This window comes from Balaenoptera ricei, chromosome 5, assembly GCF_028023285.1.
Source record: "Balaenoptera ricei isolate mBalRic1 chromosome 5, mBalRic1.hap2, whole genome shotgun sequence".
In the NCBI taxonomy this organism is placed as follows: Eukaryota; Metazoa; Chordata; class Mammalia; order Artiodactyla; family Balaenopteridae; genus Balaenoptera; species Balaenoptera ricei.
In genome coordinates, this window is record NC_082643.1 from 45,136,098 (window position 1) to 45,149,770 (window position 13,673).

Genomic DNA, 13,673 nt, shown 5'->3' on the forward strand with positions numbered 1-13,673 from the left:
TCTACGGCTCATGGGTTAAAATTTTTTTATTAAGACATAATCAAGTTAAGATATAGCACAGGGAACTCTACTGAGTGCTCTGTGGTGACCTAAATGGGAAGGAAATCCAAAAGAGTGGATATATGTATACGTATAACTGACTCACTTTGCTGTACAGCAGAAACTAACACAACACTGTAAAGCAACTACACTCCAATAAAAATTAATTAAAAAAAGACATAATCAAGTTAAGATAAATGGTGAATCTTTGATTTTTCTTTTTATTCCATTTCTCTTTTTCTCTCCTTTTAAAAAATGCTTAATCTTTTAAGATTAAGAGACTCATCTAAGTTTTGTTAAGATAATGTATTCATAGTCCATTCAATGGCATTTGGTACATTTATATATATAAATATATTTAAAACTCTCTCAAAACTACTTTTTTTTTTGCTGTGTGCACTTTGCTAATTATAGTATAAAAAAGTCAACACCTTTTATAAAATTTTCTACAGATTTGAAGCTCACCAGGTTAGTTTATACATGTTAAACAAATTTCTTTGATGTCAGATGTGTTAACTGCTTAAAATGTGCATATTTTCGCATGGTTTTCAGGGAGCTATGTTAATTATATATTTTAGCTGTGTTGAGTATTGCAGAATTCTCCATAAGAGAATATAAAAATTTAATATATCTATCCTTAGTTATTTCTTCAGGCATTGTGGTGGACTCACCCTATGGGGACCCCCACTGAGTCACATCTTTATAAAATTCCCTCCCCTTCAGTGTGATCTGCCCCTAACGAATGGAAGCAAAGGGGATGGATGTCACTCCTGTGAATACATCATATTATATAATATTTAGCAGACTGGAGTGAGAGATTCCTCTGCTGGCCCTGAAGAAGCAAGCAGCTGTGCTGAGGACGCCCTTGTGGCAAAGAACTGCTATCATCAGTCTTTAGGACCGAGGGTGTCCTCCAGCCAACAGCCAGCAAAAAGCTGCAACCCTCACACAGCTCTTAGGAGATAAATTCTGCAACAATCTGAATGAGGCTGGAAGCAGATTCTTCCCCAGAGTTTCCAGATGAGAACATAGTCTGGCTGACACACTCACTGCAGCCTTGTGAGACCCTGAGTAGAAAACCCAGTTAAACCATGCCTTGATTCCTGACTCATAAAAACTGTGAGATAATAAATGTGTGTTGTTTTAGGCTGCTGATTTGTGGTAATTTGTTACCATACAAATTTGTTACCACAAATAGAAAACTAATGCAGGTATACTTAAAATATTTTATTATGGAAAAGTTCAAACATATACAGAAGCAGAGTGAATTGTTTAGCGTACCCATCACCTACTTTCAGCAGTTATCAACACATGGCCAATCTTATTTCATCTATACTACTACTGATTACTCCTTCCCCAAATGTATTATTTTAAAGCAAATCCTAGACAGTCTATTATTTTAATCTGTAAATGCTTCAGTCTGTATCTCTAAAAGATATGGCCTTGTTTTTCTTAAAAACAAAACCACGACATCATGATCACATCTAAAATAATTCCTTAGTATCATCAAATATTTGGTTTGTCCCTTATACACTGATGATGGGAATGTAAATTGGTACAACCACTGTGGAAAACAGTATGGAGCTTTCTCAAAAAACGAAAAATAGAACTACCATATGACCCAGCAATTCTACTCCCTGGTATATATCCGAAAAAAAACCAAAAACACTAATTTGAAAAGATACATGCACCCCAATGTTCATAGCAGCATTATTTACAATAGCCAAGATATGGAAGCAACCTAAGTGTCCATCAACAGGTGAATGGATTAAGAAGATGTGGTAAAAACAAAACAAAAAGAAGATGTGGTATACATATATACAATGGAATACTACCCTGCTGTAAAAAACAATGAAATATTGCCATTTGCAGCAGCACGGATGGACTTGGAGGGCATTATGCTAAGTGAAATAAGTCAGACAGAGAAAGACAAATCCTGTATGATATCACTTATATGTGGAATTTAATAAATACAAAAAACTAAGGCATATAACAAAAAAGAAGCAGACTGACAGATATAGAGAACAAACTAGTGGTTACCAGTGGGGTCAGGAAAGGGGAGAGGGGTGAGGTAGGTGTAGGGGATTAAGAGGTACAAACTATTAGGAAAAAAATAAGCTACAAGGATATATTGTAAAACATAGGGAATATAGCCAATATTTTATAATAACTATAAATGGAGTACAACCTTTAAAAATTGTGAATCACTGTATTTGTACACCTGTAACTTATATTGTACAGCAACTGTACTTTTATTATGGTAAAACATACATATCATAAAATGTACAGTTTTAACCATTTTTAGCTGTATAGTTCAGTGGCATTAAGTATGTTCACATTAAGTATATCACCACCATCTATCTCCAGAACATTTTTATTTTCCCAAGCTGAAACTCTGTACCCATTAAACAATAACTCCTCTTCCTCCCTTCCACCCAGGCTCTGGCAACCACCTTTCTACTTTCTGTCTCTATAAATCTGACCACTCTATGTATCTCATATAAGTGGAATCACACAGTATTTGTCCTCTTGTGACTGTCTTATTTCACTTAATAGGGACTACTCTTTTAAAAAAAATTTATTGAAGTATAGTTGATTTACAATGTTAATTTCTGCTGAGGGACCACCTTTAAAATATTTAATTTAATATTTGTGTAAAATATTTACACAATGATTATGATTATTATAATTTTTAAAATTGTGTAAAATATTTACACGGTGCCAAGTCAAATTTGCATGACAAGTTTCATTCAGAGAGGTCTAGTTTCTATTCCTGTCCCCATCCATACACAGGCAACCACTGAAATGTTTTTGGTTTATCCTTCCTTTGTCCCCCCATCCCCCTTTTTTTTGCTATAAGCAAACATATTTGTATTTATTCCCTCTTTCTTAAATGGTTGCATATAAGGATGGTAAGTAAATAACAGTATACCGTATATATTTTCTCTGTCTTGCTTTATTCACTTATCAATATTTCATGGATATCATTCCTTATCATTATATAGAGATAGAAGTTCTTAGTTCTCATTCACCTTAACAGCTCTTAACTCATAATTCCTAACTGATTTGTCAGATGTAATACTGACAATGTTTAGGACCACACTTGGAGGTTACATACCATATACTTTCCTAATACTTGTTGAAAATCTGTAGCAACTGCATTTGACGGAGAAAAATGTTCTTGTGACATCAAAGGATTTCTCAGAAAAGTCTCACTAACCTGGGGAAATTAATGGAAATATTTAATTTATATAGATAATTTCAACTGGAGAATTACATAGCAAGTGTTTATTTGAAGCAAAGTCTGGCAGAAACTTGCAATAAAAGAAACCAGAACAGTTCTAGATTTTTGGTGGCAGGGTATCTTTTCTATTTTAAAGATGCAGTATTAATGAAAATTGTGCTCATATCTCATATCTCGTATCGTGAGATTGCAGGTGCTACCTTGATTCTTTGGTATTGGTATTTCTGAAGACTTGAGGGGACTCGCAGATGTTCACCTCTGGCAGACAAGGAAGGATAGGAGTCACTGATATCCTCTAAGTAAGTGCTTTTCATTTTCCCCTCCTGCTCTTACCCTCAAAATCCATTCAATGATAACAAAACAATCCCAACTAAATGTCATGAGACTATCTTCCAAACCCTATAGGGTTGTTATATGATATTTCAAAGCTTTAAGAAGGAATTCTGACAACTGTTTGTACTTAATGTTGTATCAACCCAAAAGTAGTGGTAAAAATCATGCAGTTAGTAATTTTGTGTCATCTGGTTTTGGAAAGTTGGAAAAGTTGGGATGTTTTTCCATAATGGCAGAGAGGGAAAAAAAAATTAGAGTATAGTCAGTTAAATGGCTAACAATGTTTATCATGTAGATGCTAACAATTGTCTAGGCATAAATGTAGAGTGAATTACAATATTAGGCCTTATAATCCTTGATTCTATATATGGTTACAGTTTGAGTTGTGTTAAAACAAGTTGGTACACTAAACAAATGAAATATATGCATAATTCATGAATGTGACTGGAGAATAACTATTAATAACTATAGTACAGCTGACCGATTTTTCCATTAATATTTTTTGTTAAAATATTTTTCCTAAATTATATATTTGTGAATGAAATTGAAGATTAGTATTATTTACTTTTTAAAATATGAAAAAAACATACTATTTGGATCATAAAATTATCAGAATAATGGTTTAGCCCTAGTCTGTCTCTGAGACTGCCTTTCACAGTCTTATTCTAGTTGGAAGTTAGACACTGGGTGATAGCAGTAGATGATATCTATTGAGAAGGTTAATTAGCCTTTAAGAAATTTATAAAATCTCATGTATCTATATAAGTACATATACATAAGTACTCTATTTATCATATTTCATATTTTTTGGCAACTTTCAGGTAAAACGTTCTCTAAAAGTAGTATATCTTGATTTAAAAATTTTTTTTTTCATTTAACTCATAATTGATTCATATTTTCTGCTAGAAGTGTCTTATCTATAATTATTTGAAAATTAAATACATATGCTATTGAGAAGGTATATTAAATATTAGTAAAACTTAATTTTTCTTATTTTTAAAGAACAAAATAAATACGAGAGATTCCAAAGATGATCTGGGTTAATCATCTTCGTAGATCTTGCTTTAGCGTTAGGGGAATTGTAGAAGCAGAAGACAGATGAGGGATGAAGGTAAGAAATCTCTGAAGGTCATTAATGGCTCTGCTATATAGACAGATCTGCTTTTGGTTAGGGACATTATTACCAATAAACTATAAAACAGACCTCATAATTTCAATAACTGAAAAAGTCAAAGCAGTAAAAGAAATTACTTACATTTTTAAGAAATGCAGATGGTGTTACAGTATCTAAGGCATTGTCTGAGGCACATAGGTAAGTGATTCCGTCAATAAAGACAGTATGGTAGACAAAGCTTTGAAAAGAATACATTCAGTTACATGATAATATTAAAGAAATTAAGTACTGATACAGAGAATTTAATTTCGTTTTCAAGCTCTCATTAATAGTATAAAAACTATGTAGATAACTTTATAATCAGAATAATTAGAAATCTTTCACACATTTGAAAAATTAAACTATGTTAAATAAAAACTCTCTAAAATGTGAGTATGCATTTAAAATTGCATCAATAAATTACAATAGAGAAAATTCTAATAATCTAATCATATATATGTATATTTCAAATGCCTTTGATGGAAGTCACTCTCATTCCAAGACTGAATCTAGATTCTGATCAAAGAGAAAATACTATGTTCACTGATTTTTACTATCCTTATATATATATATATATTTTTTTAAAGTAATTAGTGGAGGTTAACTTTTTTTTTTTTTTTTTAAAGTATTTGTTTTTATTTATTTATTTATGGCTGTGTTGGGTCTTCGTTTTCTGTGCGAGGGCTTTCTCTAGCTGTGGCAAGCGGGGGCCACTCTTCATCGCGGTGCGCGGGCCTCTCACTATTGCGGCCTCTCTTGTTGCGGAGCACAGGCTCCAGACGCGCAGGCTCAGTAATTGTGGCTCACGGGCCCAGCCGCTCCGCGGCACGTGGGATCTTCCCATACCAGGGCTCGAACCCGTATCCCCTGCATTGGCAGGCAGATTCTCAACCACTGCGCCACCAGGGAAGCCCCTATCCTTATATTTTTAGGTAGACATATTTAATTTTGGCACTTCTTGGCTTTCTATTATGATAGATTAGAATTTGAAAGTTGTAAGTTCCCAAGACCAAATATTCTAGAGAACAGGATGAGTTCGGGAGGGGGAATTAAACTCCCTTATAGTAATCCAAAGTGTAGCTTTTCCTGACCACTCCAACTTCTAGACCTTTTGTGCCTTCTCAGACTCACTTATTAGGAGGCTAGAAGACTCTTGGAAAGTGCCTCCATCTTTACTACCCAACAATCCAGAAAATTTAGGAATATGGCAACCAAAATAGTTGCTTGGTGCCTAGGCTTTAATCTAGTCATTTTTGAGCACCCTATATCCAAATGGTTAACCAGCAACAGACCTGTTCAAATGCTAAACTGGATAGATATGAGAATGAGGAATCTCAAAAATAGGTAGAAAAGATAATCCCAGGGGCAGAAAATTTAAGATATGTGCCCCTTCAATATAAATCCTTGATATCATATCATGAATACAATATGCTACAAATATTTTTAATGATGATATTAATTGACATGCATAATATCCACTAGGAAAATATTTTTATTTTGAAATAGGGAGGAGTCTTCACAGGAAAAGAGTTTCTAGTTCTGTCATCTCTCCAAAAGTTATATATGTGATCTAAATTGATACTGGACGTGATTTTAAATTTATGCCTAGTGTGTTATTGGTAACACTCAGAAACCATCCTTAAATATTAAAAATCTTGAATACCTGATGACTAGGATATACTGTTAACTGACAAATGCAAGATGGAGAAAAGTGTGTATGATGTACTGCAATTATGTATCAGTCTCATTTCCTAACATAAGGGAAGTACAAATATACGTATGTGTCTCTTATAGAAAAAAAAGAAAAGGAAAATGATAAACTAAGAACTTATTCAAAATGGTTACCTACATAGAGGGAGAGAGAGTAATGTGAAGAAAGCAATGAAAATTAGACTTTGTGAAGGAAACTCATTTTGCAGATTTGACTTTGGAGCCATATAAATGTTTTACATAATTATAAAATGTTATTAAATCAAACTTTAAAGAGTGCAATCCTTAAAAATCAAAAACAAAATAATAAAAGACAAGAACTTAACTTTATATCAAGTAACCCAAGCAAGAGATGGTGGTGGAGGTGGTCAGATTCTGAATATATTTGGAAGGTAAAGACAACAGGATTTGCTGATGGGCTGGGTTTGGAAGTAAAAGAGACAGAAGTCAAGGATCACAAAGGTTTTAGGCCTGAGGAACTGGAAAGGTGATAATGTGGAAGACTGCAGGAGGAGGCTTGGCTTTGGACAGAAGTTTGAGATGCCCATTAGACATCCAACAGATATGTGGAATGAGCAGTTGGATATACAAGTCTGGAGTTCAGGGAAGAGGTCCTCAAAAGATTCAAATTAGAATGTTCAATATAGGTAAGGCAAGAGTAGAGGAGGAAAGAATCTCTTTTTGAAATCATTCCAGCTAATAAGTGAAACCAAAACTAGAATATCACCATTATGCAACCCCCAATAAATTAATGGCTCTAGGGTGTAGGCAATGAATACCAATGGCTACTAGCATGCCAAAAGGAGATATAAGCAGGTATTATATACCGTCTGATGAAAAAACACCTACAGTCTTGCCAAAGGGATTAGGCCACTGGATCCAGCTGCTTGGACCATGGTGAACTGCATTTTGAATATGCAATCAGCAAAACCAGACTGAGGGAAACTCTATAGGTTCTTCAACAATAAATTGTAAGGAAAGGAAAGGGGTGGAGGGGGAATATGTGGATTAAAGAGACTTAAAAGACACCAAATTAAAAAATGGGCAGGATTGGGCTCTCGTGCCTGAGGATGCTTATTTAGGTGCTGAGGCAATGAAGAAACAGGATAAATGACTGCTACAGAATTTGGAATGGTGGTTGATTTGGGGGGGAGGGAGGAAACTGTGAATGGGGCAGGATACGTGGTAGGGAGCTTTGGGGATACCTGGCAGCGTTCTATTTTTTGGCTTAGATGGTAGTTGCAGTTGGTTGGGGGAGGTCCTTTGACAAACTTCATAAAACTATACATTTGCTTGATGTGGCTTTTGTATTTTGTTTTATTTTACAATATAAAGGTTAAAACAAACCTCCTCTTAAAAAAACAATGATGAGTCTAAAAATAACAGAAGTTCTCTTATTCCCCACCTGTTTTACTAGCAAAATGTTTACTTGGGACATTACATGGTTTAAGCCAAACCATGTGATGTCCCAAGTAAAGTAGAGTGATGTTATTAAAGATATTTTCAAGTGGAAGTTTCCTTTTTTATTACTGAAATATTTTGGGGATAACTAAAAAGGTATGGAGAATAAGATAACAAGAACACTTGTAGACCTACCATTCAGTCAAAATGTTACAGATACAATTAATGTCCCCTGTATACCCTTCAACTTCTCCTCCCTTCTCTTTTGCAGAGGTAACCACTATCTTGAATTTAATGTTCATCATTCCCATTCATGATTTTATACTTTCACATATAGAAGTTCTCCTTTCTGAAGGTTCAGTCAAGAGTCTGTATAAGAAATATTCTTCCCCGTGTCATTATCATTGTAATTATCAGCTGGTAATGATTAAAAAATAGACTTTTATTAGAATATACCTTACCTTCCCATTTGAATTATGGTCTTTGGTTCAGCTCTAAGAAGCACTAGTTTAAGCACTGTTGCCGCTGCTTCCTAAAAATAAATTGTCAGCATTTACTTTTTAGAAGATCGTAGTCTTTCATTACTCATCTGCTTAATTTACCAATGTTCTGTTTAGTTTATTAAGGAACAACTGTTCACTAGGAGAACTAATGGGTGGTTATTCATAATGCATGGTAAGAGGCAAGTTATCAAGAAATGTTCATATGAATATGAAGGAAAATATTAAAATTACATAAATATACATATACTTTGTGTATATACATATAAGTGTGCAAATATAAGTTGCACTAATTAGTCCTTTTCACAGCACATTATTAATATGACTGGGAAGATATTTGACTATCTAATCAAATATCTTTTCAGTGACTTCTACGAAGCTATACATAAAACGTTAATGGATTAAAAGTATTCAGCTTTTAGTCTCTGAATAACCTATGCAGTCTTCTATCTTTTTTTTTGATTAAGATAAAATTTTTACTCATTATTATTCACTGACATCTTCCTATTAAACAAATAATTGCTAAGATCCCTTCTACTTATTTTTTTTTGTTTTGTTTGGCTGCGTTGGGTCTTCGTTGCTGCGCACGGGCTTTCTCTAGTTGCGGCGAGTGGGAGGTTACTCTTCGTTGTGGTGCGTGGGCTTCTTGTTGCGGTGGCTTCTCTTGTTGCAGAGCATGGGCTCTAGGCATGCAGGCTTCAGTAGTTGCAGCACGCAGGCTTAGTAGTTGCAGCACGTGGGCCCTACAGCGCGTGGGCTTCGGTAGTTGCGGCGTGCGGGCTCCAGGCACATGGGCTCAGTAGTTGTGGCTTGCAGGCTCTAGAGCACAGGCTCAGCAGTTGTGGTACATGGGCTTAGCTGCTCCGTGGCATGTGGGATCTTCCCGGACCAGGGATTGAACCCGTGTCCCCTGCATTGGCAGGAGGATTCTTAACCACTGCACCACCAGGGAAGTCCCTACTTGTTTCTTATAAGGCTCATTCTTTGGGAGAAAATTTGCAAGGTATTATGATTATCCAGAATACCTTAAATACAGTTAATTATACGGAATCCCATTAATTGACTTTAGAAGTGTGAAAGGAACCTGAAAGTTACCTAAGAAGACTTGAATAGCCAAACTCCTGATTAACTTTTCATTTTCAAAAAATGACACTTGAAATAAAAACTTTTTGGGAGAGAAAAGCTTGTTATTAATGGTAGAGAGTAAAACTTGAAATTCTTGGTATTACCAGAAAAATCCAGGCAATATTCTCTAGGAAAGAATTTCCTAAGAAACATTAAGGGAATTAAGAGAATACATAATCTTTCAGTTACTCTATTCTCATCACTGGAACATATTCCCCTAGCCTTCCCAAAGTGTCTCTTTTACAGTATATAAACTATGAAATCATAGAAAAATGTGAAACAAAGCAAATGGCAACATGAGGCAGTAAAATAATCGACACACTGGACTGTAGTGCCATTTCTGGAGTTGAAGTGCTGCACAACCTAAGAAAATGACTTGTCTGGGTCTGTTTCCTTGTGTGAAGAATGAAAGGATTGGGTAAGATGATCTCTACAGTCCTGTCCAGTTCCATTTGATTTCATGATTAAGCTTTGGTAGGTACTAATATTTTCTAATGAGTATAAAATATTTGTGACATTAATATTTAGCACTGAAGGAAGATATGATAGAACTGTGCCTTAAAGCTCCTTCTCCCTGGTCAGCCTTCCACACAGCAGTCATTCCAGACCTTTAATCCTGTCCCCCAACTGCATACTGCTCCACCACCTTCCACTTTCTTACCTCCCTGCATGCTTCATAATGAGAGGCCAATGGGCTTATAAACTCCTTCAACTTTCTGACTCTCTCCCTTCATAATTAATGAAGTACCTATTGAGAACATACTATGTCCAGGCATTGTCCACTGTAAGGACAGAGATGAAAACAGTCCCTGTCCTGAAGGAGTCCGATGGCAGAGACAGATAAGTAAAAGAAGATTCCAGTTCAACCTGGCAAGTAGTTTGGTAAAGGGATGTAAATTAGCCTGGGCATAGAGAAGGCTTCAAGGAGGAATTGAGAAACATCTCAGAGCACAGAAGAGGTGACACTGCTAAAAAATGGAGACAAGTGGGTTCGGGGGAGAGGGAACACGAGATTGGAAGGGAGACCTTGGTGAGACTCGAGAGCAGCGTGAAGTTCAGGATGGCTGGAGCACAGGGACAGCTGGGGAAGAGAAGGAGGTAATCATGGAAAAGCCTTACCAGGGAGGGCTGTGAATGCCAGGCTAAGGACTATGAACTTTACAATGAAAGTAATCAGGTGCCACCCAATGATTTTAAGCAGGGGAGTGACAGGATCATATTTGCTTTTAGGAACAATCCTCTGAGCAGCAGTGTGGAGGCTGGTTTTGAGAGGGACAAGGCTGAGGTCTGGGAGATGAGTTAGGAGGCATCTTCAATAACCCTGGTGAGAAGTAATAAGGGCCTTGATGAAGATGTGGTTCAGAAACAAGGAGATGGATTCAAGATATACTCAGGAGATGGAACTGATAAAACTTGGTGGCAAAGAACACATTTGAGGGTGCAGAAGAGGGAAAAATGAAAGATGACTCCCAGTTTCCAGCTTGAATGGCTTAGTAGAGCTATGCGGCAAGATTAGAAATACACGAGGAGGAATCCGCTAGGAAAGAATTAATTTAGTGCTGGACATGATATGCTTGAACTTCTTCTATTAGGCAGTCTATTCGTGGAGAGAGATTACCTTGGAAGCAGATTTGGCAGTGATCAAAATAAAGGTGTCCATTGGTGTGAACAAATGTGTCAAGTTAAAAGAGGACTAAAGTTAGAACCCTGAAGAACATGGCATTCAAGGGACTGGCACAGAGGAGAGCCTCAGAAGGAGACTAAATTCCATGTCTATATCCATACCCCCTCCTTTCCCCAAGAGAAAGACAGCATTCCTCTAAACCAAGGCTCACATCTCTACTGCCACATTGGATTCCATCCCTTTGTGCTCCTTCAGGTCTTGCGCTAACCAATAATCACTGCCCCTTGTATCTTCAACTTCTCCTCTCCATTAGCCTATATGTTTTCCCTGTATTAAAAAATGAGGCCCTTTGCTGGACCATACTTCTTCTAGCTTTCACCCTCTCTCATTCCCTTTCTAAATTCTTGAAAGAACAGTCTAACTTCACTCTCTCTACTTCCTGGTCTCCCATTCACTTGGCCTAAAGCCATCTGCCTCTACCTCTACCACTAACAGCAGGATCACTTACCATTTCCTAATTGTCAGTCCAATGAACACCTCTTGGATCTTGTTCAACTTCTTTGGGTCATGAGACATTCTTGTAATTTTCTTCTCTCAGCTTTCAGAATACCACTGCTCTCATTTGGTGACCAGCCTCTCTACTCTATTCTTAACAGTGTTCTGCCTTTTGGTACTCCTTTCTTCGCACTTGGGCAATCTTACCCACTTCTACCATCTTTAACTGTTAGCCCTGACCCTCTGACTGCTACCTATTGGAACTTTTAATGACTTAAATCTTTTGGGAATAAGGTGGAGGAATAAACACACAAGTAGATTGGCTATTTCCAACCGGCAACAAAACTCAACCTGTCCCAAATTGTACTTTCCACCCTGGCATTTCCTCTGACTTCTTCCCCCAGAATCCTGCTCCTCCATCTGTAGTTTCTATCTTGTTTAATGCCACCTAAGAAAAAAATTTGACAAATCTTCACATTGTACACCTTCAACTTACAAAATGTTATGTGCCAATTATATCTCAATAAAGCTGGGGAAAAAAAGATTAAAAAAAAAAACTGAGAATCATCCTAGGCATGGCCCTGTCCCCTATCCTACATATCCAACCAGTCATTAACTCCTGAGGATTAGTTTGCTAAGTCTCTTTAGGATCTGCCCACTCCTTCTTCACTGTCATTGTCTTAGCTCAGGCCTTTAGATCGCCTAGATAAACTGTAACACCACCATCCAAACTGGTTCTCTTCCCTCCAATCCCCTTTCTGTATTGTAACCAGACCAAAATTTCCAGAAAATGGATCAGATCTTGCTATTCCTCCATTTATAAATCTTTAACCGCTCCCTGGTTTCCCTCGGATAAGAGAACAAACTGAATATAGGACCTTTCATTAACTATTCTCTGTCCACTCTTCTGACCTCAGCTGTAGCTCCTATATACTGCGATCCTGTGCTCTAGCCACACTGAGGTTCTCGCGGTTCCCCCAGACACGCCATTCTGTTCCCTCTGCATGGAGTCCCCATTCCCCTTTCCTGTGGCAGGCTAGCGCTCACTCTTGTAATACTTTTAAGCCAAGCACCTCCTCTGTGGTTGGCAAGCAGTCACCCGTCCTGAGTGCTACAGGAGCAATCTCCATCTCCCGCCATTGCAATACTTTTTACACTGGAGGAGAACGAATGCAGCCCTTGGGTATAAAAGGACAATGTGCTCGTCAAGGGACAACTCCAGGCGCCGTCTTCTCTTCGTTGTTGCACCCCCTACACCTTTACTCCGGGATTTTGCAACTAAAACACGTTCAATAAATGTGTGTTGAACTCCAGGCCATTCCTCCGCGGGGGAGAGAAAATCTTTAAGGGTCTCCGGAATTAAACGTGACTGCAAATCACAAGTATGTCGCGTGCAGCACCAACCCTAACCCCTGGGCGGCGCACTTGCGGCTCGGCCGGCCGGGAGCGCGAGAGGCTCCCGCCAGGGATTCACCATCTCGCAGGCTAGGCCGTACGCGGGGGCGGGGCCTCACGCCTCAACAGCCCGCTCCGGGCAGCCCCTCGGCGCTCCGTCCTGAGGCGCGGGTGCAGTGGGCGCCACCCTCGAAAAGCGGAACCTGCGAAGGCCGAGGTGACGACCCAGGGGTACCTGATAAGAGCCGCCGGTTAGGGCCAGCTCCGCTAGCACGGCTCGGCCATTTGCAATGCAGCTGTAGGTGATCGTCATAGTGGGCGAGCTAGTGAAGTACAGGTTCCCGCCGGACCTAACCGCCCGGGACAGTCTCGGGGCGCTTACTGGGGCGTGGCTCCGGGAGGGGCGGTGTCTGCGCAGGCGCGAGGAGCGATTGATTGATTGGCAGGGAAGGGGGAGGGAGGCGGGGGCCCTCCCTTGCCTGGGCTGAAACTGTGATGAGACCTGGCGAAGTCTCTGGAAAAACTGGCTTTGGTAAAGTGAGGCCTTTCTTCGTGGTCATCCTTAAAATCATTTAGGAGCCAGTTACTTCACAGTGTTTACCTACGTAGGATTCATTCGCAATCTAGGACATGTAAAATATAGACCTTGATTTA

General features: G+C 38.3%; 1 protein-coding gene across 2 annotated transcripts in view; it reads right to left on the minus strand.

The window, feature by feature from the left end:
• LOC132366413 (uncharacterized) overlaps nt 1–13,384 on the minus strand; it is a 31,351-nt gene extending 17,967 nt beyond the window's left edge. Inside the window, exons 1-4 of one of the 2 annotated variants that reach the window (XM_059923997.1) lie at nt 13,255–13,384; nt 8,342–8,412; nt 4,872–4,968; nt 3,158–3,259 (exon numbers count right to left, since the gene is read on the minus strand). In XM_059923997.1, the coding sequence (XP_059779980.1) occupies nt 3,158–3,259; nt 4,872–4,968; nt 8,342–8,412; nt 13,255–13,332 (348 nt within the window). In that variant the 5' untranslated portion in view covers nt 13,333–13,384. Of the gene's footprint in view, nt 1–3,157; nt 3,260–4,871; nt 4,969–8,341; nt 8,413–11,637; nt 11,802–13,254 lie in introns of those variants that run through there. The other variant, XM_059923998.1, reaches the window with a different exon arrangement.
• Nucleotides 13,385–13,673: the final 289 nt, after the last annotated feature.